This window comes from Girardinichthys multiradiatus, chromosome 19 (genome assembly GCF_021462225.1).
Source record: "Girardinichthys multiradiatus isolate DD_20200921_A chromosome 19, DD_fGirMul_XY1, whole genome shotgun sequence".
NCBI classification, from domain to species: domain Eukaryota; kingdom Metazoa; phylum Chordata; class Actinopteri; order Cyprinodontiformes; family Goodeidae; genus Girardinichthys; species Girardinichthys multiradiatus.
Genome location: NC_061811.1, coordinates 15,229,210 through 15,256,273, shown reverse-complemented (window position 1 = coordinate 15,256,273; position 27,064 = coordinate 15,229,210). Strand labels below are relative to the sequence as shown.

The following is a 27,064-nucleotide window of genomic DNA, read 5'->3' as shown; positions in this document are numbered from 1 at the left end:
TCACTTGAGCCAAGTTAAGGTGGGTCTTTTTGCAACTCAAAACTAGGGATCCTTCGATCCTTCTGATCCTTTCGGCTTCAAGGCTGTCCTCTGTGATACAGGCATGCACATATTATATACACATTTGGATGCATCACTTTAACAAACTTGATCACACACACAGCACCACAACCTAAAAAGCAACACATGCACAAGGACTGGCTCTGGAGCCACAACAGAGGCCTGATGTTTTAATGGGACCGACCTGTTGCTACTGAAGCCTGTGTGCAAAAAGCTGGGCTGCTGCCAGTGCTGCAGCCAGCAGCCACTAAATGAACCCAGTACTCCGACAGCAGGTCATATGGTCCACAGGCCTCTGGGCCACCGGCTGCCTGGATGTCCTCATGTCAGAGCGGTTTTCAATCATTCATCTTTCTGGCTCCAGTTTCCTGAGGGTAGGACGGCGATGGGGGAGACACCCCATTCAATGCAAATCAGTGTCATGCAGGAAAAGATGCCCCACACCGAGCCTGTCAGTGGGCCAGACAGGACAGTCCCATGTGTTTTAGGCAGGAAGCAGAAAATCAGGCCGACATCACCACACTACTCCCGTCATCGCAGATCAATAGATACAAGTCTGTTTCTTCGCTGTTTTCTGGGTAAACGAGATGAGCCAGTGGCAGATTTGTTGCTACAAAAAGTTGAACATTACACTCAAATATCCAAAATAATTACAAGGAATTGAGAGGATCAAACAAACAATCTCACCTGCTAGTGAAACTTGCCCCTGAGGCGACACTTGTTTGTCTTCAATTTCCACAGTGAAACTGGTATTAATATGAACTACTAAACAGACCAAAGTTCCTCTTTCAGGTTCCCTGAAAATAGATCATTGATAATAACAATACTACAGTTACTGTAACCGAGCAACCCTAAAGGACAAGTAGACATGCTGACTTAATCCTGTGATGACTTGAAAAGCAAACCATTTAAGACTCGCATTAATGTATGTACTTTCACGCTGCTCAGACAAGCTGTAGTCCATTTCAAATAAGCAACATGCTCAAATCAAATGTAATAAGATGAGTAAATTTTTTTTAAAATAAAGCATTTTAAGCTGAAATGCTGCCCGCTTTAGTGAAACAAACTCTCGTGGCACAACTAGGTTTGCGTCCCAACTTTGTCTGCTTAAAGCGACAAAATTTCCAACAACATTCCTCAGATTCTGCATGCAACCAGTGGTACATTTGCGTCAACAGAGCTGCGAGGGGGACTGGGTGGGAGGTGACTGGTATTTTCTAAACAGAACACTAGAGAGCCAAGCAAGTCATTACGCCAGCTTGTTGCGTCTTCACCGGGTCACATGCCAGGCCCCCATTGCGTACAAACAAACGGTCAGACGTAGTCTCATGACCAGTAAAAACATTCTGACACTTGAAGGCATGAAGGGCACGGCATGCCTGGGGACAGTGATGTTCTGCAATCCTGGGAAATGGAGACACGTGGAGATCAGTGTTGAAAAGGTTTAAGACAAATCAAGTTTTAAACCTATATCAGATGTACAGTCAGACCTTTAAGCAAAAATCAATCAAACCCATTTTAGAAATAGTTTGTCACCTATACGACAAGGTGGTAAGGTCTGGGTTTTTTAGTGTTTGCTTTGATATTTTGTTGTAACTTATTTCATCAAGAGAAAATCCATCCTCCAAGAAAACAAGCTTCTGGTGACATCACATAAGGTATAATGCAACTAATCACATTTCTTGTGTGCATATCAACCTGTTTTCTTTCCCTTTATTTGCATTTTTCTAACCTAATTTCTCCTTTAAAAGGGTGTTTAATTGTGTTCTGAAATGCTGCAGCAAACGTTTGAGTGATATATAACACTGCATGGACTTCAGGAATATTAAGCAATAAAATTAAAGCAGTTTATTAAGAGGGTCGAGCAGACTAGATGGAAGAGATGCATCATGAGCGACTGCCACTGAAACTGATCACCAGACAGACGCCAATCCTACTACTTTATCCCAGCATGCATGCACCTGCAGTCCAGCCTAAACCATTACTGTTCTTCCAGTCAACACCAGGAGGAAGTAGGAAACCCCATCGCTCGACCTTCAGAAAGAAGTTCTTCAGGTAAGGTAAAGTAATCAAGTCTTCAGATTCCAGGCAGTACAACTGTACTGAAAACTCACAGAACTATTTAAAGTGATACATCTGGAGTTGGGCTTTTACTTATTTTATGAGTGCCAAATATCCACGGAAAACAGATCAGATGGAACTGAAGGAGGAAAATAAACAAATGCATATCAGTCACCGTGTACTTCAGCTTCGACCTCCACTGTAGCATCCATCATGGGTTGGGGGAATCAAACTCTGGTGTAAGGTTGAACGCCTTGCCACTAAAATGCTACTGGAAAGCTTGAGAATCTACACACCCAGTCAAAAGCTTGAACACACCTTCTGATTCAATGGTATGTCTTTATTTTTATTCCTACCTCAGGGAACTCCTTCAAGACTCATGGAAAACCGTTTCCGGTGACCACTCCTTGAAGCTCATCAAGAGAATGCCAAGAAAGTGCAAAGCAGTAATCAATGTAATAGAGGTCTATTTTGAAGAATCTAAAATATAAAAGATGTATTGAGTTATTTTGGTTTATTTTTTGCTACACATTTCCATACATTTTGCTTCATAGATTTGATGTCTTCAGTATGCATCTACAATGTAAGAAGTAATAAAGTAAAGAAAAGCCATGGAATGACATAAGGTATGTCCAAGTTTTTGATTGGTAGTGCCTGTGAGAATGTGTCAAAAGACACTTATCTGCTATAATGTCAACATCTCAGTCACTATGGGTGGTGCTCATTTCATCGTCTTCATCATTTGCAGTTATGCTCATTTTATATCCGATTTTTTTGGTTACTAAATGGTATTGTCTACCACAGAAATTTTTGTCCTGAGTATACATCGAGTCCAAGTACGCCCACAATTCTTATCTACATTGACAAACGATTATTTAAAGCAATTTTCTATATTTCACTCATGGTGTACAGTAAGTTTCATCTTTTAAGATATAAGTTTTTGGTCCAACAGCCACTGAATTACGTGCTTTATGTTTTTAAAGACAGCCATCTTCCGGAAACATGGAAAGGATTCAAGTAGCTTCAACCTTCTTAAAAATGTTGGGGTTTTTTCCTCATTAAAGTTTTTATTTGTTCTTACCCAATAGAAGAAATAAAATGGTTAAAAACGTTCTTTTTTTGTATTAGTTAAGTTTTGTGGCTCTAGAAAAATTTAATCTAGCAGGAGAGAAGGCAAAAACGACTCTCAAAGAATCAAAGTAAAATTAAGTATTAAGTTTACAGACAATGACACTGAATTAAAAAGTGAGATTTAAGTGTTTTGTGTGCCCATTTTTTACCATAATTCCTGAAAATACTTGACTCAATGGAAAGAGTAAAGTAATAAAACAGTTTAAATACAAAAATGGCTTGTTTACATGTGTGAAATGAAGTAGAAAGAGACAAATTGGTAATGCATGTGTACTAATTGGTGAGCCTTTAGATTATTTTACCTTTTGTGATGTCATCATTCCAAATAAACACAAAGTAGAATTTGTCTTTTATTTTCCCCTTACTGCATTTAAAACATAGGAAGTTAATACATTATTATCCAACTTTGTTTGTGTAGTCAACATAAACTTAATGGTTTAAAAAAAAAACAAAAAAAAAAACACCTCTGCATAATAACTTTAAACTTCAATCAACATGCTTTTCAACACGCTTACCCATTATTGCCAAACAAATAAACTCACTGTGATTTAGAGCAAATATGAATGACTGTCATTGCTGTAGGTGGTGTTGATAATGACAGTGAAGACATGAAAAACATGCATTATCTCATTGCACTGATTACTAGAGTGGAAAACTACTAAATAACACTGTTGTGGCCATTTTTCTCCCTTAAGACCTCCCTGAAGTCCTAAACTGTGGACCAAGCGAGTTAAAATGTCCCCATTTTGAGCCCCAAGGTGGGCTACTTTTATCTGCTGTTACTATGATAACAAAACAACAAACAAAGATTAAATGTTTGGCAATAAAGCAGATAAACAAATGCAGTGGTGGTTTTTAAATGAACTCCTTCCTCTTGTTGAACTCGTTTGTTTTTTGATTGTTCTCCCGGGCCATGAAGCTCCAGCACAAATAACTTTCCAGCAGAGGTGGACAGCTTCAAGCACAAGCAGATACTTTGGCGTGTTTGCGGAGGTCATTGTCAAAAACTGGGTGGTTTACATCTCGAAAAGGGACTTAAATCCTGGGTTATAATTCATTAAGTTGTATTTATATGCCGACTTTCTATGCGGAGCAGCTTCCTCGGTGAAAAAGAAACCGACAAAAGGTGGCTAACTGCAGGTTTGCTTTTTGCGACAGAAAGGGGCCTAGCGGGGCAGCTTGGGTAAGAATAACCGCATCTCATGTTAAGCACAATGGGGACCTACCCTGTTTTAGCTCTCGGCCTCTTGTAAACAACCATGCGAAGGAAAGGCGGATGTTTACCTGGACAGCAGCTCAACAGTGTGCCCGTCTCATTATACGTTGGTGTCTCGGCGGTGTTTTAAGTTGGTAAGTCCTTCAACAATGTGGACAGAAGTGCTCTCATTTACTCCGTTTCTCTTTGCCTTTCTTCCACTACACCTCCCAAAACGCGCTGTCTGCTGAGCCTCTGTGGCAGCCCGCCGTCTCCCGGGTCCTACCGCCCACCCGGTATTAGCCGCGCTCACTGGAGGAGCATCATCAAAAAAAAAACAAACAACATGACTCACTGGATGCTGTTGTCAGTTGTGTACAGCACTCATAACAATAGCAATACTTTATTGTCACTGCAGTTGCCCACGGGCTTCCAAGGCAAAATAAAATCCAACAATAACAATTATAAAAATCAGCAGCATGGCACTATTGTACTGTTACCTATGTGTTGTCATATTGCACTAATCAGACATCAGCTGTCAGTCATGGAGGCCATGGTACCCATGTATGCAAACTCCATGCAGCAAGGCCCCCACTGGGATTTGAAACTTCTTGCACTATCCAAGTATATTTTTGGAATGTAGAGTGGGGGAAAAAAAGTTTGTAAGGAAGTAGGGGCTCACTGATTGATTGGCCGGCCGATTAATCAGTGCACCCCTATCGGCCCCGATTTCCTTAACTTTGGGTGATTGGTGATCAACCGATACTTACATTTGAAACCGATTTTATCCATGGATCTTATCTACCTCCACAAAGGTCTGAAATTCATCCACAAGAGTTTTGGGGAACATTCATATTTACAAGGTATGGACAGGACTGCTGCTGGACTCACATTTCTTGTGTTTACCCACTCTTGAACCAGAGATGTCAAAAACATCTTACCTGAGCTAAGGAGAAAAGGGACTGGTCCAAAGTCTTCTTATCAGATGAAAATACATTTTCTATTTCATGTGGAAATCAAGGTTCCACAGTCTGGAGGAAGAGTGGAAGGACATAGAATCCAAATTGTTTGGGGTCCAGTTTAAAGTTTTCACAGTCAGTGATGTTTTGCAGAGCCATATCATCTGCTGGTGTTGGTTCACATGTCTTATCAAACCCAAAGTCAGAGCAGCCAGGACATTTTTGAATATATTTTATGTTTCCCTCTGCTGACAAGCTTTATGGAGATGCAAATTTCTTTAAAACCATACATTTTTCAGGATGGACTAAAACAAAATGTAAAACGTCAGTAGGTTAAAAATGATATGCACAGCGTTTAATTTACCCATAAGCTTGCACTAATCGTTAGATTAATGTCCCTTAGCAATATGCAGAGACACCTTTTTTGTAGCCATCAACAAGCCTCTGGGTGGAAATCTGAGTAGTCTAAGTAATCCAAACACACATAGGAACTGATTTTGGAATAGATAAAGCAAGCTAACATTAAGCTTTTGAAGTTTGATATACCTGAATCCCATTTGAGATTTGTGGACAGTATTAAAAAAAAAAAAAATATATATATATATATATATATATATATATATATATATATATATCAAAAAATTAAAACAAATTAGGAAAACAACCATTCTGAATCAATTCTTACATTTCTTGTAACAACAGTGATCAAATATCCAGCCATATGCAGGGTTTCTGTCTAGCTTGATGAGGAACATGTATCAAAACAATAAGGTGGTTGTATGAACATATTTGAGCCTGTATTTCCATTTTTTTACTTTGTGTGGATAAAAGAACTAAAGCACCTAATTGAGAACCTTGGAAAATAATGGTTTGAAATCATCATTAAAAGCTCCAGATTAATATGACATTGATGCTGATGAAGAATTTACATAAAAGTCTGACCAGCACTGTAAACCCATTAATAGTGGTCAAATTATTTAGCAACTGTCCAGAATTTCAATCTTCTCAGATATTGTAAAACAATATTCCATCCTTTGGTCATTTCTTGAATCTGTCATCCACTACTTTTGGTACTGTTTCCAATGAAAACATGGCCTTTGTGGTTGTGAAAACATGGCCAAGGTGCTAGACTGGACAGCTGTTATTAGTTGCACTCAACAAATCTGGCCTTAACAAAAGAGTGACAAGAGGTAAGCTGTTGTTGAGAGAAAACTAAATAAAAATCCTTTATAGAGTTTGTCATAAGCCACGTAGGGGATATAGCAATCATGTGGAAAGAAAATTATCTTCTGTCAGATGAGTCCTTAAATAAACTTTTTATCCTGCATGCAAAATGCTTTATGGTGGGAAATTAATGCTGTACACTTCACCTTCTAGCAGCACAAAGAGCTTAAACATACAATTTTGGAAAACTAACACTGCACATCTCCCTGAACACGTGGTAGCTGAAACGTGGTAGTGGCAGCATTATGCTGTGGGGATGCTTTTCTTCAGCAGTCAAAAGGAAGCTGATCATAGTTGATACAAGATGGATGGAAAAAAAATACAAAAAGGCTGCAAAAGACTTAAAATCTCAGCGGAGGTTCGCCTAGAAGGTCAGCAACCCTAAACATACTGCCAAATCTACAGAGGAAAAGATTAGACCTAAGCATTTTCATATGTTAGAATTGCCCAGTCATAGTTCAGACCTAAATGCAATTGAGGATATGTGGAAAGACTTGAAAACTGATGTTAACAGACGAGAGATTGTTCCACAAAGAACCGATTCATACACAGAAAAATGTTTTTGTAAAGAAAAACAACACATATTTTTTCTCTTCTTTACACTTCTTTACAATTATGTCCTACTTTTTGTCTATCAAATAATAAAATCTCCATTAGAAACAATGAATTTTGAAGTTGTTACAAAATGAGGGCGCTGCGGGATCACCCTGTCTCTCTATACAAGGTGATCCTTGTATAGAGAGACTCTGGCCCTCAACGCGGCTGTCTCCTGGAGCCACAGCGACCTGTGCTGCATGTCTTCCCCCTCTCTTCACCGCATTTCCTGTCTGCATACTTTCAAGAAAATGACTAAATTACGGCCACTAGTGCCACATAACAAATCTTTAAAAAATAACTAAATTGAAAAAGTTATATAGGTACCAATACCTTTTTTTTTTTTGCAAGGCACTGTAATTGGGTTTTAAACCTAACATGTGCATGCATAACTACATTGTTTGTCCTGAAATAGTTTTTGGAAGGAAACAAAAGTCATGTAGTCAGCTGGAACATCTCATCTCGAAGGAGCTCTATTATAAGGAGTCTTTTTTTAAAGAAGAAAACAGATGTGAAAATAATAAAGGAATGTATTTATTGAACTTATTACAGAACAATGATTTTAAAAGACTCTCCAGTCCAATCCCCTGATGACCCGGATTGCATTATTTTTGACGCAGTTTTTTCGACAGCCTCTAGTGATAAAAAGGCAACCAACACTTTAAAGGTGTTGTTTCTCTACGAGAATATGTTTTATCATTCACATGTTGTGATCTAGTGAAGGAGCAGAGGGATGACGGATCTTTACAAGTACTTTCAGTTGGTCCGCCCTACAGATGATATGGAGACAGCTGTGCACAAGTATTTTTGTGCACATGCCACTTTTCAGATTGTAATCCCACACAAACTCAGAGGATGTCTTGAAATCAGCTAAGGATTCAGTTGCTCGTGTTGGGGTTTACCCCAGTGGATAAGAGGGTCGCATCCCTGCGCCTTTTGGTCGGGATAGGTCTCTGACTGTCGGTTCGGCCTATGGGCTGAGCGGTAATGTGGAGTACCCGGCCTTCTTGGAGTCCCTGTCGGGGGTGCTGGATAGTGCCCCTCCCGGGGACTCCATTATTCTGCTGGGGGACTTCAATGCCCACGTGGGAAACAACAGTTCCAGGGGATGTTGGAGACATAGAATCCAAGTGGACCATGTTCTCCGCATCTATTATCGATGCTGCTGCCCGTAGCTGTGGCCCAAAGGTCTGCGGTGCCTGTCGTGGCGGCAATCCCCGAACCCGGTGGCGGACACTGGCAGTAAGGGATGCTGTCAAGCTGAAGAAGGAGTCCTATCGGGTGTGGATGGCTTGTGGGATTCCTGAGGCGGAAGATCAGCTCCTCCAAGTCCGAGGCCATGGTTCTCGACCGGAAAAGGGTGGCTTGTCCTCTTTAGGTTGGAGGGGAGTTCCTGCCTCAACTGGAGGAGTTCAAGTATCTTGGGGTCTTGTTCACGAGTGAGGGGAGAATGGAGCGGGAGATCGACAGACAGATCAGTGCGGCTGCCGCAGTAATGGGGACGCTGTGCCAATCTGTTGTGGTGAAGAGAGAGCTGTGCCAAAAACAAGGCTCTCGATTTACCGGTTGGTCTACGTTCCTACCCTCACCTATGGCCATGAACTTTGGGTCATGACTGACAGAACGAGATACAAGTGGCTGAAATGAGCTTCCTCCGTAGGGTGGCCGGGCTCTCCCTTAGAGATAGGGTGATGAGCTTGGCCATCCGGGAGGAGCTTGGAGTAGAGTTGCTGCTCCTCCATATCGAGAGGTGCCAGTTGAGGTGGCTTGGGCATCTATACCGGATGCCTCCTGGACGCCTTCCTCGGGAGGTGTTCCAGGCACGCCCCACTGGCAGGAGGCCCAGGGGGACGGCCCAGGACACTCTGGAGGTACTATGTCTCTCGGCTGGCCTGTGAACACCTTGGGCTTCCCCCGGAGGAGCTAGAGGAGGTGTCTGTGGAGAGGGAAGTCTGGGTGTCTCTACTGAGTCTGCTACCCCTGCAACCTGGTCCCGGATGAAGCGGAAGACGACGAGTACGAGTACATTGTCAAATGATTGTTAAGCTAAAGCAAGCAATTAATTACCCGATTTTACATCACCACTAGATCAATGGTTAAAACACTGTCTCAGTTTATCTCTATTTTTGGTATCTCAAAGATTATTCAGAGTGAATGAGGGACAAATTTCATATCAGAAATGTTTACATAGATAATGAAGCTGCTTCAGGTGAAACATGCCCAGTCCACTCCTTACCATCCAGAAAGTCTGGGAGCTATTGAAAGGTTTCATCAAACCCTAAAATCCTCGTGGCATGCTTTCTGTACAAAACTGGACGGATACTGGGAGAAAGGATCCCGTTTTACAGGGATGAAAGCTAATACTTTCTTTTCCTTCTTTATTTTCGGACACCCTCTGAGTTACCCCTTTAACGGAGCATGACATTGATGTGGGAGATTCTGAACCTGTTTGGCAGCATTTCTATCGCACTTCACTGAGAAACAGGAACAAATGAAATCTGAAATGAAGTACATGTTGGTCCTCCCTATGTTTGCTTGAACAAAAACCAAATCAGAACTTTCGACCTTGAACAGACATCTGTAAAGTTAATAAGGTCACAAAGACAGGTTCATTTCTGTTGCCATGTGTGGATGACGGTGTGGACAGGGTAGGCTCTGTGACATCTGTCAATAAATGTGATTTATTGGCAAGTGCCAATGGCTACTACAGACAATTCTGTAAGAACTATTCCACTGTACCTGCACCTCTTTCTAATCTTCTCAGCTGAGGTCAAGCTTGCGTGGAAGCTGGCTTGTTAGAAACCATTTGAGGAAGTAAAATATTTGATATTCTCTGCCTCTTTTCTAGCAGCTCCACACATTGATGAGACATTCAAACTACAGGTAGCTGTTCTGTTCTGTTCTGTTCTGTTGCAGGTGGAGTGGAACTTTCTGTCTGTTTTTTTTCCAGGAAGTTCAAAGCTTACAAAATTAACTACTTGACAGTGCACAATGAATCGTTGGCTTTAATATAGGCTCTACAACATTTTGAAATGTATGTAGGTGCAAGTAATACTATTGTAATACTGTATATATTGTAATACTATTTTAGTTTACACAGATCACAATCCCCTCACATTCCTTCATTCTCTTCAGAGTCCCAGGCAACGTCTTCTGGGATGGTGCCATTTTCAGCTATATAATCTGGCGCGCAACACAGATGGAGGGAGCGGGACAGAGACAGAGGGGTTTAATTCATCCCAAAGGTGTTGAAGAAGGTTGAGGTCAGGACTCTTTCTTCATAACAAACCTTATACACCTTCAGCTATGGAAGTGATTGTAACACCAGAATTAATGGATTTGGTGATGGGACCCAATACTTTGGGTAATATCGTGTATCTTTGCCTTGAAACACTCTCACTCAACATGTCAGTATTGGCTTGTTAAATTAATCTGATCTACTTTGACCATGACTGTATAAAGCTACTTTTCCATTTGTTCTGAAAACATCTCCTCAGTGCCCAGGTCACTATAGACAGCATGTGAGAGCCTACTACTGGGTCAGACAGGAGAGAAGACCAGATGAGGGAAAAGATGAACCTCAGCAATGTCAATGGGAAAGCCCAACAGAATTAATAAAGTCTGATTAACTTGGTTAAGATTCAGTTAGGATGATTTCATTCATTTTACTATTATGTGTTGTTGGGCTAGGATAGTTTGAACTCCCACCACATTTGTTACACTTTCCTTTGTAGACACCTGCAATTGGACAGAAAGTTCAGCTCATTCAACAAGATGCTTTTCTGTTTTGTTAGAACTGGGTTTAATTTTAGTTCTTTTGTGTTTTATCCAGGTAGCCCTGGAGGAAAAACAGTGTGAGTCATGTTTGTTAGAGCACAGCAAAAATGCACTGTTTTATCTAGAGGTGTATTAGACCTTTAGTGTGCATAAGTTTCGCCAACTAAGGTATTCTGTCAGACAGTCAACACGATATAGTAAATACCCTGACTAACAGCAGTAAGTTCTAAGTTCACTAGCAATAAGACAACAGAGGTTAGTCATTGCTACCAGCTCCTCTTCAAAACCAGGGATCCATTTTTACATTCCTAGATGCATGTTCAGAAGGAAAAGACAATCCAGCAACCAAGGAATGTAAAAAACAAAGATGGGAAAAAATGGGGTCAAATAAATCTGTTGGGGAAAACATACAACAGGAATATTAGGAGAGAAAATACATCTATGTTTAAGATTTAGCAGATCAAAAAATGTACCTTAAAAATAAATATATTGATATTGATGTTAGAAATATTTTTGCCTGGTAATAAATATGAAAGAGAAAAAGGGCTGGGAAAAATTATATCTAATAACATTAACATCTATCAAAAAAGAAAAAACAAAAAATTTAAATAACAAATAGCACAGAGATAAATTATAACAGCTAAAGATTTAAATATAAATATCCACATATATCCGATTTATGGATCAGTTTTTAAATAAATGACACATTAATTCATTTGTTAAACTATTTATTGTGCAACTAAATCATTTCAGCTATTTATTTATTTCTGTATTTATTCTTTATTATGGCAGGATTGGTTTCCCATAGTTGTCCAACTGTTTAAAAATGCAAAAAATCTCAGTTTTAACATTTTACATATATTTCAAAAATCTATTTTATTTTTTTATTTTATTGATTTCTAATGTTTCTAGGAGTTGTGTATTTTAATTACTTTACTTGCTGAAAATTCCTATTTCTACCTCTGAATTTCTAAAGATGCATTAATTAGATTTGGGTAGAACATAGTTAAGTTTAATCTGTGTTGAAGTAGAAGTAAAATAAAGACAAAGTTGAGCAGTAACTGTTAAATGACAGAAATTCAGCAACTGTCACTAGACTTCCTTCTGTGATGAAAAATGTATTGTCCAGCATGACGTCTCTCTCTGAGCCTCTTCTACTGTCATTTCCCCTTATTTTGTCACTTACTCTGTGATGTGTTGCTCACTGTTACCATGAGTCAGGTTAGCCTGGCTGTCCCTGGCATTTTACAAACAGAGCTCACCGAGGGGACCCCATACAGGTCCTTCTCAAAATATTAGCATATTGTGATACAGTTCATTATTTTCCATAATGTCATGATGAAAATTTAACATTCATATATTTTAGATTCATTGCACACTAACTGAAATATTTCAGGTCTTTTATTGTCTTAATACGGATGATTTTGGCATACAGCTCATGAAAACCCCAAATTCCTATCTCACAAAATTAGCATATTTCATCCGACCAATAAAAGAAAAGTGTTTTTAATACAAAAAACATCAACCTTCAAATAATCATGTACAGTTATGCACTCAATACTTGGTCAGGAATCCTTTTGCAGAAATGACTGCTTCAATGCGGCGTGGCATGGAGGCAATCAGCCTGTGACAATGCTGAGGTCTTATGGAGGCCCAGGATGCTTCGATAGCGGCCTTTAGCTCATCCAGAGTGTTGGGTCTTGAGTCTATCAACGTTCTCTTCACAATATCCCACAGATTCTCTATGGGATTCAGGTCAGGAGAGTTGGCAGGCCAATTGAGCACAGTGATACCATGGTCAGTAAACCATTTACCAGTGGTTTTGGCACTGTGAGCAGGTGAGCAGGTCGTGCTGAAAAATGAAATCTTCATCTCCATAAAGCTTTTCAGCAGATGGAAGCATGAAGTGCTCCAAAATCTCCTGATAGCTAGCTGCATTGACCCTGCCCTTGATAAAACACAGTGGACCAACACCAGCAGCTGACACGGCACCCCAGACCATCACTGACTGTGGGTACTTGACACTGGACTTCTGGCATTTTGGCATTTCCTTCTCCCCAGTCTTCCTCCAGACTCTGGCACCTTGATTTCCGAATGACATGCAGAATTTGCTTTCATCCGAAAAAAGTACTTTGGACCACTGAACAACAGTCCAGTGCTGCTTCTCTGTAGCCCAGGTCAGGCGCTTCTGCTGCTGTTTCTGGTTCAAAAGTGGCTTGACCTGGGGAATGCGGCACCTGTAGCCCATTTCCTGCACACGCCTGTGCACGGTGGCTCTGGATGTATCTACTCCAGACTCAGTCCACTGCTTCCGCAGGTCCCCCAAGGTCTGGAATCGGCCCTTCTCCACAATCTTCCTCAGGGTCCGGTCACCTCTTCTCGTTGTGCAGCGTTTTCTGCCACACTTTTTCCTTCCCACAGACTTCCCACTGAGGTGCCTTGATACAGCACTCTGGGAACAGCCTATTCCTTCAGAAATTTCTTTCTGTGTCTTACCCTCTTGCTTGAGGGTGTCAATAGTGGCCTTCTGGACAGCAGTCAGGTCGGCAGTCTTACCCATGATTGGGGTTTTGAGTGATGAACCAGGCTGGGAGTTTTAAAGGCCTCAGGAATCTTTTGCAGGTGTTTAGAGTTAACTCGTTGATTCAGATGATTAGGTTCATAGCTCGTTTAGAGACCCTTTTAATGATATGCTAATTTTGTGAGATAGGAATTTTGGGTTTTCATGAGCTGTATACCAAAATCATCCGTATTAAGATAATAAAAGACCTGAAATATTTCAGTTAGTGTGCAATGAATCTAAAATATATTAATGTTAAATTTTCATCATGACATTATGGAAAATAATGAACTTCATCACAATATGCTAATATTTTGAGAAGGACCTGTACATTTACCATTCCGATGTATCTGGCTTTTTGATAGGAGTGTCGTCTCATGCTGAAAAGGGTGTAAAATATTGCTTTTGTTTTAACAATTGAGAGATTGAGAGTGTGAACAATGAAACAGAACTGTGACAGAATTAAGCATATAACATGTAGAATCAGTGCAAAACAGTGATAATTTACTGAAGGCTACATTCATTTACGCCTCACACTTTGCACCATGAGCAAGAATCCAACTCATAATGTGTGTCATTTCGCAAGAATTGCAAGAGATACAGTATAGACAATGCTTTGTAAAGATTGTATCCACAAATCCAGCACTTTTTGACACATTTCAACTGCAAATATTAATGTATTTTATGGTCTGTGGATTCAGTAACAGTGAAACTGAATTTGGGGTTGTCTTTATCTGTCTGCCATAATCATCACAATTACAAGAAATAAAGGCTTAACATATTTCATTCTATGTGTAATGAATCCATATACTGTACAAGTTTCATTTTTTGAAATGAGTGACACAAAATATTGTACTTGTTCACAGCATGTCCATTTTTAGAGATGTACCTGTATGTCTATTAGAGATAGAAAAGTGCAATCAGAAGCTTTAATTCAGCCTAAAACAATGTTACAGACAGTACACTTTAGTGAAAACCCCTGGACTGGCTAACTTGGGTTTTGGAGACCTCTCTTATTTACTTTTCAAGGAGTATCCCTTTTCCTTTGTTCCTCTTTGTCCTTTCAGGACACCCAGCATTTAGCTTACTCCCCAGAGTAGAAAATTTACATATTTGGCTGGGAAGTTAAAACATATTAAAATGCATTGATCTAAATCATTCCACTCTGACTGTATTTTTAGGGTTGTTGTCCTGCTGGAAATTTAACCTACGGTCCAGTCTCAAATGTTTTGCATCAGACATTTTTTTCTGTGTTTAGCTCCATTAATCATCGTATGAAATATTACCAACTTCCTAGTGGGTGCTGAAGAAAAGCATTCCCACAGCATTGTGGTGCCACCACTGTGTTTTAAGTTGAGGGTCAACATTGCCTTGCGGAATTATTAAAAAAAAACGTCTTATAGATTTCTTCCAATAATGCATTTCTTCTTACATAGAGGTTACATGTATAAAGTGCACCAACAACACTACCAGTTCTTTTGTCAAGAGATTATCCCACCTGACTTATGAATCTCTCTAGCTCCTCCAGAGTTACCATGGGCCTCTTGGCTGATCTGTGAACAATGCTCGCCTTACCAATCTCACAAGTGGGAAACCATGTCTTGTTGGGTTTGAAGTTGTAAGATTATCTTGTCCCATTGGGATGGTGGATTGAACAAAGCTCCTCGAGATGTCCAAAGCTTGGGATAAAGTTTAATAATGTAATTCTTCTTTATGTTTTTTCACGACTTTTTCTTTTCTGTGTTCCTTGGTCTTCATTAGCTGACTTCTGAAGGTGGTCAGTTGCAACTGATTTTATTTATTAGTATTTGATTAAAAGAGCCTAATAAAAATGCACACTGCTCTTTTCAGGTTGTTATTCCTTCAAAAAAAAACATCCAAAACATGTAGCATTTTTCTTCACACTGTCCTGTGTTACCTTGTGTTGGTCTATCATTTAAATCCTAACAGATTCAATAAAGGTTTGAATACTTTTGCAAAGGTTCCACATGTAGAGATTTTGTGAAACAAAAATCAGCAGTGAACAGCTGCTACTACTCTAGTAGTTCAATATATTTAAGAGAGCGGAACTCTGTTAAATATATTGAACTTTTCTAAAAATATGAAAAAAGGGATTTTTTTTCTGAGGCACGAACCATGTTAGACTGACATCCACAGTTCAACCCATCGCCACCATAAGACTTTGGTGAAGTGGGGAGAGATGTGACTCAACTGTGCCTGGATGGCTGGCTGGCTGGTCGGGCTGCACTGGAATGCGGGGTCTTTTGTTTGTCTGGGAGAGGAGTGGGTCAGGGGGAGAATGCCATTGATGATTGCAGGGAGGAAGAATGAACCTCCAGGAAGTGTTCCCTGCTCCCCCCACTCTCGTTCTCTCTGTCTCGCTCTATCTTTTTTTTTTCCCCAGTCTGTGAGAACCTTCACCGTGCCGAGCCTCTCTCTGCTGAGGCCACGGTCCCCAGGCACAACCACTGCTTTGTTTTGCCATGTGAACACACACACCCCTCCTCTGCTGGGTGCCTATATTTGCCAGGGTATGAGAAACACGGGGCCAAGGCTCCCATTCTTATCCACATCGCTGCCCCTGGAAGGATGTGAGTGTGTCTCTGTGCATCGGTGCTGAATGATATATTGCATTTTTACATGCATCACACTTTTTTTTATCTTCGGGATTTCTTTTTTTCCATATCTTCCTGAAAGTTTAGTCTTTTTCTTAGTCTGCTGGTAACAGCCAGACTAAAAATGGAATAAGGTACTAAGTGGATAAGAATCTATCTGTGGCCCCTTCCAACCAGTGACTGCCGCCTACCGTCACATTTCTCACTCCCTTCTGTGTCAGGAGGAGCTGCAAATGGCTCTTTCAAAGCACACGACAGCTGGAACACGGGGCAAAGGTGACTGAAGCAGTTGGGGGAGCACAAGAAGGGCCACAGGGGGGAGGAAGGGAGGCAGAGGGGCCAAGAGATGAGCAGCTGCAACTTCAAGCCCCTGTTTCTTCACATTGTCACCGCCTATATTGCCTAAATGCATAAAGAGAAAACTCAGGGTGGTGTTTTATTCATTGCTTCTTAAAGGATTTTATAAAAGCTGTCTTTAGTAGAATAAATCTAGGTCAGAACCTGGACTAGTCTATTTTGATTTGGTGCCAGGGAATTTTTTGACACAAAACTACATCAGTGGATTTAGTCTCTAATAGTTCCCAACAGGCCACTGACCTGCTACGATGAAACAAGTGATTTACTCTTCTTTGATTGGTTCAGATACCACAGAGATCACTTCTCTGAGGCATAAAATAGTTTATTTCATCCAAAAGCAGATGTAAAACCACATGCAGCATTTTTGAGAACCTTGCTAAATTAATCAAATTTAAACTCTGACTTTTAAAGTTCAGACAGGTCCAAATACTTCTGAAAAGGAAAGAGCAAACAAGATGGAATTTCCAGAGCAAAGACAAAACTGACGCCTCAGTCGATCCATTTCAGACTTTTATGTTTTAATGTAAACAAAGGGACAATGTAGATGAATGAATATGGGTAGAATCTTTAAATGTGTCAGACTTGATCGATTGAGAATGAACAAGTAGTGCTCAGTATAGAGTTAAGAAAATGAATAAATACACATCCCAGCAGTCTTAACTAGTAAAATTTTAACAGTTTGGGCAATTTATTTAACATGATTTTGAATCCTGCATGATTCAGAACTCATATGAGCTTATGTGCATTTAATTACGTGTTTAAAACTCATTGTAGTGTCTACATACATGTGGAGGCTAAGTTTCATACAGTTATCTGGTAAATCATTATAATGAGACAGTGGTCCTAGACAGGAGCATAGTGGAACCCCTCAAGGTAGATAAATGTTATCCCAAAACACAAACATATTGCTTTCTATGTAATACATTTGATTTTCACCAAAGAATTGATAATTCAGCACAGAGATAAAAGATGTCTGCAGATTTGATTATATCAAATGTCTTTTAAGACCTTATAGAGATCTGCAATAGTAGCTTTTTCACATTTTGTCTGTTTAAAACCAAGAACCTCAATGTATAGTATTGAAATTGGATATCCTATGGAAAGTAGCACATAACTAATGTAGAAAAAACATTGTTTAATAATTGTTTTACAATTTAAAAAATTTGAAAAGTGTGGCATACATTTGTATTACCCCTGATTTGCCAGCTCAGGTGGAAGTACACACCTTGGTAGGTTACAGGTGTGCCGTTCTCTTTCCATTTTGGGACGATTGATTAAATAGTGATCAGTTTCTCTGCTTTAAGCAATGATGCAGCTGTATTTATACTGAGATTAAATTACACACTGGTGGACTAATGAAATGATTGCTAAAGGCAATTGGTTGCACTGGATTTTATTTAAGGTTATCAAAGTAAAACGGATTAAAAACATTTGAAAAGCGTACTATGTTCCTTGCACTTCACATTTATTTCTTTGCCGTTTACATGCTACGTGATAGTCACGTTTTAGGACACAGATGAGCTTTAAGCGGTTATCTGCGGTTGCTCGAGGTTCGTCACACCAAAGGGATTTATGACGCTGAAAGCCAGCCCTGTTCGTGGGACAGGAGTTTTAAAAAGACAGCAAATGTTCACTTCCCCTCCCCTCCTCCAGTGTAGTACTCTGACTGCTACTTGCTGCCGCTGTGTGAATTCACGGAGTAGTACAGAACTTATTGTGGCGGAGCGTTATCGCGAGACTTGTGCCATTATCAACCTGCTTTGACACACACACAGCAGCGCTGTGAGTGCAGCCTGCCTGCCTTCCCAGGGTCGGAACTGGAAGCCTCAAGAAACGGCAAGAAGGAGCGAACATCTGGCCGCACATCATGAGAGCACCCCGGAGCTTATAGAAGGGGAGGCAAAAGACGACGACGGGAGCGGTGATACGTGTAAGTAAAGGGAGGTGATGTTTTTGTGCCTTTAAAAACGGAGAATGCGAAAGTTAAAAAAAAAAAAAGAGTGGCCCCCTCCCTCTCCGCTTCGTTCAGCGCAGTTGGCTTTCTGCGTGTGAGTTCCTCCGCTGTTTAAAAGGCTCACACTTCGGACACGGAGCTCGGTTTTCTCCTCTTTTTTTTTTCTTCTTTGTAAAACTAAAGCGCACAAAATAAGAATGTTGCATTATGAAACCTAAGCGTGGAGGTTATTTTCTATAAATAATGTTTTATTCTCTTTAAACAAGTGCTCCCAGTTAAGCGCGTGTTTGATGAGTGTTCATCAATGCGTTGTTTAGGGATATTAAAAAGTTTAAAATACATTGTAACGCTGCAGCAGCTTTAAATACATACATTTTTTTTCTAAGTTGTTGGTCTTTTTTTGACTGTGTTGCCCAGCGTTAACATATGGCGTAAAGGGGAGCACAGCTGGAGATAGCGTTTCCATTGCGGTGATGTCAGAGCAGCTGACTCCACAGCTTGCAGTGTAATTAGCAGGCAGAGCAGCAGTTTACTCACTCTGCACCGCTCTTATTTTTTCAACCTCAGCCTCCTGGACGAGCTCTTTCACCTCCATCCCCTCTTGGTTGTTCCGTAAACAGATTTTTTTTATATATTAGGAGAAGCGCCGGCGCGTTTCGGAGGCGCAGAAATACCCATTTGGGAATTATTTGGAGGGGGATCCTTTCACTTCGAGAAGCAAAGGTAGGTTAGCGCAATAAAGAAACAGAAGTAATGCTTTCAAATGGATAAAGTAACTAATGTTGAATTTTGAAATCCAGAGCAGGCTCAAGGTATGAGCGAGCTAAGCTGATGTCCCCCCCCCACCCCAATCAGAATATACATTTACAAATTTTACGTTTATATAACAAAAAATATTTTGGGTTTGAAAGAACTGGCAAATGTGATTTGTACTATACATATACATATATTGTTGGCAATATGGCTTTTCGCTCACGCTGTAGCTGTGTCTGAGGGTGGCTCCAAACAAACATACTTTGACTTTAAGAAAACCTTAGTGTATGAAAACCGCAAGCAAAGACAGGTCAAATGTGGACTGTTTTAACTACAACGAGCACAGATTTGTCAAAAGGCAGTTTGTCTGTCAGTTGAATTTCTTTTATTTAATCAAGAACAGCCACAATTATTCCTACTTAAAACATGGTTCTATTAATAAAAGTGCAGTATTTTCTACAGCTGGACTGTCAGGGTTTTTTATGCCCAGATGAAATTGGGTTCGGGTTAGCGCTGCGTCAATCCATGCTCTCTACACCCAGAGAAAACTCCAGTCACTCCAATACTTTAACTGTCATCTTAATAAGATCTCATCAGAATTGTGTTATTCATATTTATCTAACAAACATAGCAAACTGGAATTCGGGCATCAGATCTAATTCTGCTCAGGGCCCCATATGATCTTGGTCCGGCTCTGTTTAAATCTTAGGAAGTGATCAGTGGCCATTCGTGCATTGATGTTGCCCTAGGCAAGTGACTTTTTTTGATTTGTTCTCCATGTGGCAAATAAATCAAGACAACATTTTTATATTTTTAAGAACACTTTTAAGAACAGTTTTGTTCATATAGAGTTCATAAATCAAACCATGTTTCAAAGAACGTTTAATCATTGTAGAATATTTTAGTTTAGAGGTTTCATAAATCTTAAAATTTGTTTAAAGAATCGCTGGTCGGCGTTGAATTATCCAGCTATGGTTTGATTACTCTACATTTTTAGATTTTGAACAAATGATAATCAAATGTAGTCCAGATTCCTTAAAAAAAAACAAACAAACCATAAAATACTCCCTTAACACCAAATTGGAAGCAGTAAATCAGATGCCAACTTCACTGAATAAGTGAATTAGCAAAGGCAATTTTTCTTTCACGCACTTGTGCCAACCCCCAGCGGAATGGCACCCTGAGTGGTGAGCAATATTACCAATATCAAAAACTACCACTGGATGTGAGCCTTTTGTTGATATTATAAAGTCATTTATTATCACAGGTTTTGCACTTTTAAGCTCATATTTTCTTTTCTTTAGGTCATTATGTGTTTGCCTCTAAAGCTGTGCTCTATGCCTTCTATGAACTCCTTGCTTGGTTTATCCACTATCCTGTTTTTCCATCAGGTTATGAAGGAAGAATGGAGTTCCCAGACCATAGCCGCCAGTTGCTGCAATGTCTGAGTCAGCAGCGTCACCAAGGCTTCCTCTGTGACTGCACTGTTCTCGTTGGGGAAGCTCGGTTCAAAGCGCACAGAGCTGTGTTAGCCTCCTGCAGCATGTACTTCCACCTCTTCTACAGGGACCAGCTGGACAAAAGGGACGTTGTGCATCTCAACAGTGACATTGTGACGGCCCCGGCTTTCAGTCTGCTCCTTGAATTTATGTATGAGGGGAAGCTGGAATTCAGCACCCTGCCTGTGGAGGATGTTCTGGCCGCAGCCAGCTACCTCCACATGTACGATATAGTAAAAGTGTGCAAAGGCAAACTTAAAGATAAGGAACTTTCCTCCCTGGATGAGAAGTTAGGGGAGGGTTTGGGGCTCGGCTGCCTGGACAGGGAGAATTCCTCTGATGGTGAGCTGCACTGTAAGCAGCTCATTCAGCGCCACTCTCAGGGGCTTCATAAGGCCCCCCCTGTGGAAGAGTTTGACACGGACAACAGTGAAGTCAGTCTGGCTGTCACAGATTGTGATAGGTCTGCGCCGAGCAGGCAGAAGGCGAACGGTCACTCTGTCAGGTCCCCGGACCTTGTAGGTGTCAATTATATGTCAGCGGAGGCCGAGACCTGCGTCCAAACAGCTGGAAAAACAAAAGCTGATGTCAGTAGCTCAACCGTATTGTCGTCCCAGAGGTCCCGGGCTTCAGATGACATGGACTGTGCGCTGGATTTGTCTTTCAAGCCTCTGTCTAGCAGAGATCTTTTACACCCCTCCTATGTCTCGGGACAGCTGGCCCTCGACAGCCAGCAGCAGGGCACTGAGCCACTTGTTAAAGACGAACACGACTTGCTGTCAGAGCAGGAGGACAGTGAGCCGATGAGCCCTGAGAGCCAGCGCTTTGGGAATAGTGCCAGGAGCTCAGTGGTGACAGGGTTCGCTGCCCTCTTCCCAGGCAACAACGGCGCTACAGCCGCCCTGCTCTCCCAGGAGGAGGACCTGATGGACGAGGAGGGGGAGACCTGTGGGAGGAGGGAGGGCGCCCCAGGCAGGGAGGTGGATGGGAGGGGCAGGCTGCTAGGGGACAGCGAGGAAGAGGAGGAGGATGACCTGGCCTCTTCAGACATCTCCACCTCCAGCGGGGTGCTCCTGCCCCCGGGGCAACAGGTGTGTGTGTGTCCCCTCTGCAGCAAAGTTTTCCCCAGCCCCCACGTGCTACAGCTGCACCTCAGCTCACACTTTCGCGAGAAGGACGGCGCCCGCTCCAAGCTGTCCCCGGACGGTTCCGTCCCCACATGCATGCAGTGCAACAAGACATTCTCGTGCATGTACACCCTTAAACGGCACGAGCGCACTCACTCCGGAGAGAAGCCTTTCACCTGCGCCCAGTGTGGCAAGAGCTTCCAGTACTCCCACAACTTGAGTCGGCACGCCGTGGTTCATACGCGTGAGAAGCCTCATGCTTGCAAGTGGTGCGAGCGACGCTTCACTCAGTCCGGGGACCTTTACCGCCACATCAGGAAGTTTCACTGTGGCCTTGTTAAAACTCTTGCCATTGGATAAAACACCTCTCACCAGTGCCATATAAGACAGAATGTCCTTTCATACACTGAATACTACTACTGAACCATTTTTGCTGTTCCTATACACAGTTTGTTAAAGACATATCTTGGGGCATATCTTAAGCTTATAAAGATGTAGCAACTTTCAAACTGGAGCTGCTTCTTGTGCTGGACTATGTCAGAGGCTGCTGAGATTATTGGATCTGTGTCACAGGGAGGACAACAAAACAGATGATGCACTTGATAGTTTCTGTCTTGTTTATTGTCAGTCTGTTGAGTTTATTTGATGAGCATATTTGCAGAAAAGTTAAAATCCTTTTGGCAATGAATAATGCTTACACACAATTGTGAGAGAGAAAGCGAAGAGGTTTGTTTGTGCGCGTGGGAGATCAGAACCGTCCGTGAGTAGCAATATATGATTTTGTTTTCTTTTTAAACGCCTACATTATTTTATTATTTATTTTGGGGCCGTTTTTAGCCTTTAAACTATCATGAAGCAGAAACACAATTGAAGTTTAACTATTGGATGTATGAATTTTTACTGTTTGTTTTTGGAAATTAAGTTTTTATGTTGTATGAAAAGAAGCAAGACCATCATATGTTTTCTTTTTCCTTTTTGATGGATTCCGATTCCAGCTCCTTTGGTTTGGAGCACATCTTGGTTCAATGTTTGTTTGTTTTTTTGTCATTATAAGGAATATGAAGCATTAAAGTAAAAAAAGGTTCATTGACAAATATAGTAGTCTAACATAAAATCAAGGAATTATAAGAATATCCCCAATTATGCATCAAAGCATATAGCCCTAACCTTATCTGTATTTGTTTTCTAAATTTAACTCAAAAAAGTGCACTAAAGCAAATGCTGTTAATAATCTATTTAAAGTCATAAAACCAGAACGTTTTTAATAAACAGGAAACAAAATCTCATTTCTTATCATTTCACCTGCTGATCCTCAGTCAGAACAGACTGTGGGAAATTTAGCCTCATTTAATCAATGGATGATTGGTTTCTTAATTACTAGTAATTTAAATCATCTTTAGCAAGATTCTCTGTATTACCTAGACATACGACTAGTCGTATTACGACTAGTTGATTACGAATCAGAGCAGATCAAGGGAAAATTGGCTGATTCTGGTCTCTGGCCGACTGATCAGTGCATCTCTAGTAAATCAGTGAGTAAACGTAATCCATCCATCAAAGATATTTTATTGGAAAATTTCCCTTTTTTTTTTTGCTATAAGCAAGATCATCTGCATAAAATAGTCGCATAAACAGTTAGTCTGGCATGTTTTCATATGCAAAAACCACGACAGAACAAAAATGGTGATAGTTCTTGGTTTATATTTAATAAATAGGGGGAAAACGGATTTTCTTCAGTATACGACCTGCTAATTACAGATCTGAAGAGGAATTGCCTGATTCCGATCTCTGACTGATTGATCAGTGCATTTCTAGAAAGTTATAAAAAAACTAACATCTGTAACACTGTTGCCTAATGAAATTCTTAATGGTTAACCTAGTGTACTTACTAAAATAACAGATGTTGCCATGCTTTTCATGATTTTTTGAACTGTTGAAGCCTTGGACAAATGTGGATTACCTTCAACATATCAAGTAATAAGTGCGTCTTTTTTTAAATAGATCCAGAAGCGTTACCAGTTACCGGAAAAAAAAAAGCAATATGTAATAAAATAACTAAATCTAGTTTGCGTTATTTGCGACTCATTTGGGTCAGATGCAGTCGGTGGCTGGTAAATGATCTTATTTCTTGGTATGGCAAAAGGTACACTGATGGCACAGAATTGAAATTAGAAGGTATCAAAGTTGTGTCATTCAGCTGCTTCTACTGATGTCTCTCCTTGTTTTGCACCGCTGTATGTGTCTAAGTTACTACTGATGAAGTCTTTGTCCATGTTGGGGCAGGAAATGGTTCTGTTTGTTCATGCATAGGTGCTGTTATGGATTCTTAACCGGGGAGTATCTCTAAAAGTTCATAATATTCATCTAATCTGTCCTGAAAAGACTTGATCAGAACTTATTTATTAGTTGGACTTGGTTCAGGGTTTACTTGTAGGTGTTTGTTTCAGTTTTTTTGCCTAGCGATCTTGGTACACATTAACTGGTGTTGGGTCTGTCTGTTTATTTTCTCTGCAAATCAACTTACTGTAATTGTATTTTAATATATATTGTTTGGAAAATCTGTCCAGAGTTTTCAAGATTTCTCACATGGAACACAGAGAAGCACTTGTTTTTAGCATGCATAACATTTCAACACTATTGTCTAGGCTGCTATTTCTTACTATTTGTGTATTTATTGTAAATATATATTATATTTATCAAATTGGTTTGTTTTTTCCCCATGTTACAGTGTGTGAGTTGACACATCTTTTTCAAGTTGTTTCCTTTTCCACGTTCATGAGTCTATTGAACTTTCTTCTAGCTACAAATCATTTAAAAGCGCTCCGACATCTGCTCTGACAGGTGAAACAGTTGTTCACAAGCACAGCCGCACCGACAAGGTACTGTCTACCTATAGAAACCAGACAATTCAGGCATTGTCCCCACTGCTTCCCACCTCCTTCGCCTCTCTTCCAATTCCAGGTAGTTCTCAAGGGATCATTGTGTATCTCTCTGCTCTCCAAAGCTATGGAGAGAAAAGGCATTTCAAGCCTTTTTTTGCACTTTTTTTCTGGGTTGAATGGAGCCAGTGGAATGTGAGAAATGTATTTAGCAAAGGCAAACTGTAAACAGGTGCATTGTTTGGAGGCTTCAAAGCATGTGGTGGAAAAAGGTCAATTGTTCCCTTAATAAAAAAATAGAACAAGATTTATAATTTATCTGGTCTTTAGAGAAAATCAAATGGATTTTGACGTTATTTCTCAGAAACAACCATTGACATTTTTACTTATGAGTAAGGAGGAGGACTGTGCTTGGAATTGCTAGAGTTTAATTTCTCACTGATTCAAACCCAGCAGTGATGCTTGAGTGAAATAAAACACTCCTTTTTCACACAATCACTTCAAAAGACATAAGTTTTGATAAGTGCTTGTAAAGATAATTTGAAACAGAGCGCAAATGAATGTAGATTTTCTTTTTTCAAGGACTGTTTTTTTTTTCTGATCCTCTAATGTACAGCAGTAGATTAACTAACATGTAAAAAATGAAAAACATTTTGTTTGCTGTTTTTATTTATACCTCCAGGATGATCACCAAATGTGCCTTGTAGACACACGAATCGGTGCTGCATCTGGAGAAACCTATTTTTAATTGTTTTTTTTTCCCGCCTCACAACAACAATGCCCTGCTGATATCAACATGTACATCGCAGTTTTTCTTTTAAATATAAAATGTTCGGGCAAAAATAAAAACAGTTGATTAGTGATGCATTGTGAGAGATTAAACAGAGGGATTTAAATTGTATGTGAATAAATTAGCTGTGGTTGTGTTAAACTGAAGTGAAACACCTTTGTGTTGAACTTTTTTTCAAGCCAATACTACTGGAAATCAATCTGTTTCATTTGTATTTTTATGTCGTTGTTGAATGTGAAACACTGATTTTTTTGATTTTTTTCTTGAAACAGGGCTGCATTTGCCCATCATGCTGTATGATCTTTATAATCAAAAACAAATCACTGGAATTGTGTCCTCTGCAGGTTACAACTGTGAATAATCATGAAAAATATTTATTATTTCACATACTTCCTGTGCAACTTTTGATTCTTGATTTTAATTTGGTTTATATGTGAAAAACAACCACTTCTAAATGTCAAACACAAACATTTTTAATAGACTTTTTAGAAGTGCCATTAGAACCTAATATAATTTTTGAAATAAAAGTATATTTTCTAGCAAGCAGTGGGTTCATTGTTAGCAGTGTAGAAACTTAGAGGACAATCTTTGTGCAGAATTGGCATTGCTTAAAATAATGAGACAATTTTGATCTTTAATTGTGCATTTTCTCTGTTTGGGCTTTTGTTTTTGGAGTGTGACTGTGTGTGTGTGCTGTGAAAATGTGACAATCTTGATTTAGGTATTTTATTGAGATTCTACATAGAATTAAATTGAACAACTTTATCTGTTTGTGTGGCAATCATTTTGTTTCCCCACCCCCCACTTTTTTCAGCAGTTTTCAAACCAGTTCATTATCTGAACCAACTCAAGAACAAAGCACATTTTCTACTATAACATTTTACGAGATTGAGCCGTACACAGAGAGGGGGCTCTTTGCCATGGCGCACCAAAGTCTGCTTCTGAGTAAAAGTCGCCGGATGTTTGTGGTCCTATTTACTGTTAAGTTAAAAGCAAAAACATGACTGATAAGAGATGAATACTTTGTGTTGAACCTTAAATATTCAATTTTGAGAAGATTTGAATTTTTCTTTTTGGAAAGGCCTTGCATCCGTGAAAATTGCACCCTAATATCTTGTTAAATGTGCATCTTCATTAACCGCTGGCAAACCAAATTTAGGCTATTCTTGAATTGTGGTCAAGGGTCACAAAGAATCATTTCAAATGACGCAAATGGCCCCTGAGCCATCCTTTGGGCAAACCCTAGATTATTTAGAGTTCTCTCTTATGTTCTCTTTAGCTTATTTCCTAAATTGGCCAAACATTTTGGATGATAATCTCATTTAAAGACCCAATGATGACCCATTTTTAGTTTTCTGGCAGAGTCCACCTGATTTTTCGTTGAACTGTCCTAATATTTAAAATACTTTATGATGCAATGTACAGTTACCTAAGTTCCCAACACACTTGAAGGAGAAACAGGCCCACAGCATCACATATCTTCCATACTTAACTGTGGGCAAAAGGGGCTTTTCCACATATTCATAAAT

General features: G+C 40.1%; 2 protein-coding genes across 4 annotated transcripts in view; one reads left to right on the top strand and one right to left on the bottom strand.

Moving 5' to 3' along the window:
* Positions 1 to 4,735, bottom strand: part of akt1 (v-akt murine thymoma viral oncogene homolog 1) — a 53,636-nt gene extending 48,901 nt beyond the window's left edge. Inside the window, exon 1 of one of the 2 annotated variants that reach the window (XM_047344948.1) lies at positions 4,479 to 4,735. The gene's annotated coding sequence lies outside the window, so the exon portion shown is untranslated. The remainder of the gene's footprint in view (positions 1 to 4,478) is intronic. The other variant, XM_047344947.1, reaches the window with a different exon arrangement.
* Positions 4,736 to 18,211: 13,476 nt separating this feature from the next.
* On the top strand, positions 18,212 to 26,300 carry zbtb42 (zinc finger and BTB domain containing 42). Of its 2 annotated transcripts, XM_047346105.1 has the most exons (3): positions 18,212 to 18,463; positions 19,126 to 19,210; positions 20,632 to 26,300. In XM_047346105.1, exon 3 carries the CDS (start codon positions 20,646 to 20,648, stop codon positions 22,224 to 22,226), a length of 1,581 nt encoding a protein of 526 aa, XP_047202061.1. In that variant the 5' UTR covers positions 18,212 to 18,463; positions 19,126 to 19,210; positions 20,632 to 20,645; the 3' UTR covers positions 22,227 to 26,300. The 2 variants fall into 2 exon arrangements, with proteins under 2 accessions (XP_047202061.1, XP_047202060.1); XM_047346104.1 differs by lacking the exon at positions 19,126 to 19,210.
* Positions 26,301 to 27,064: the final 764 nt, after the last annotated feature.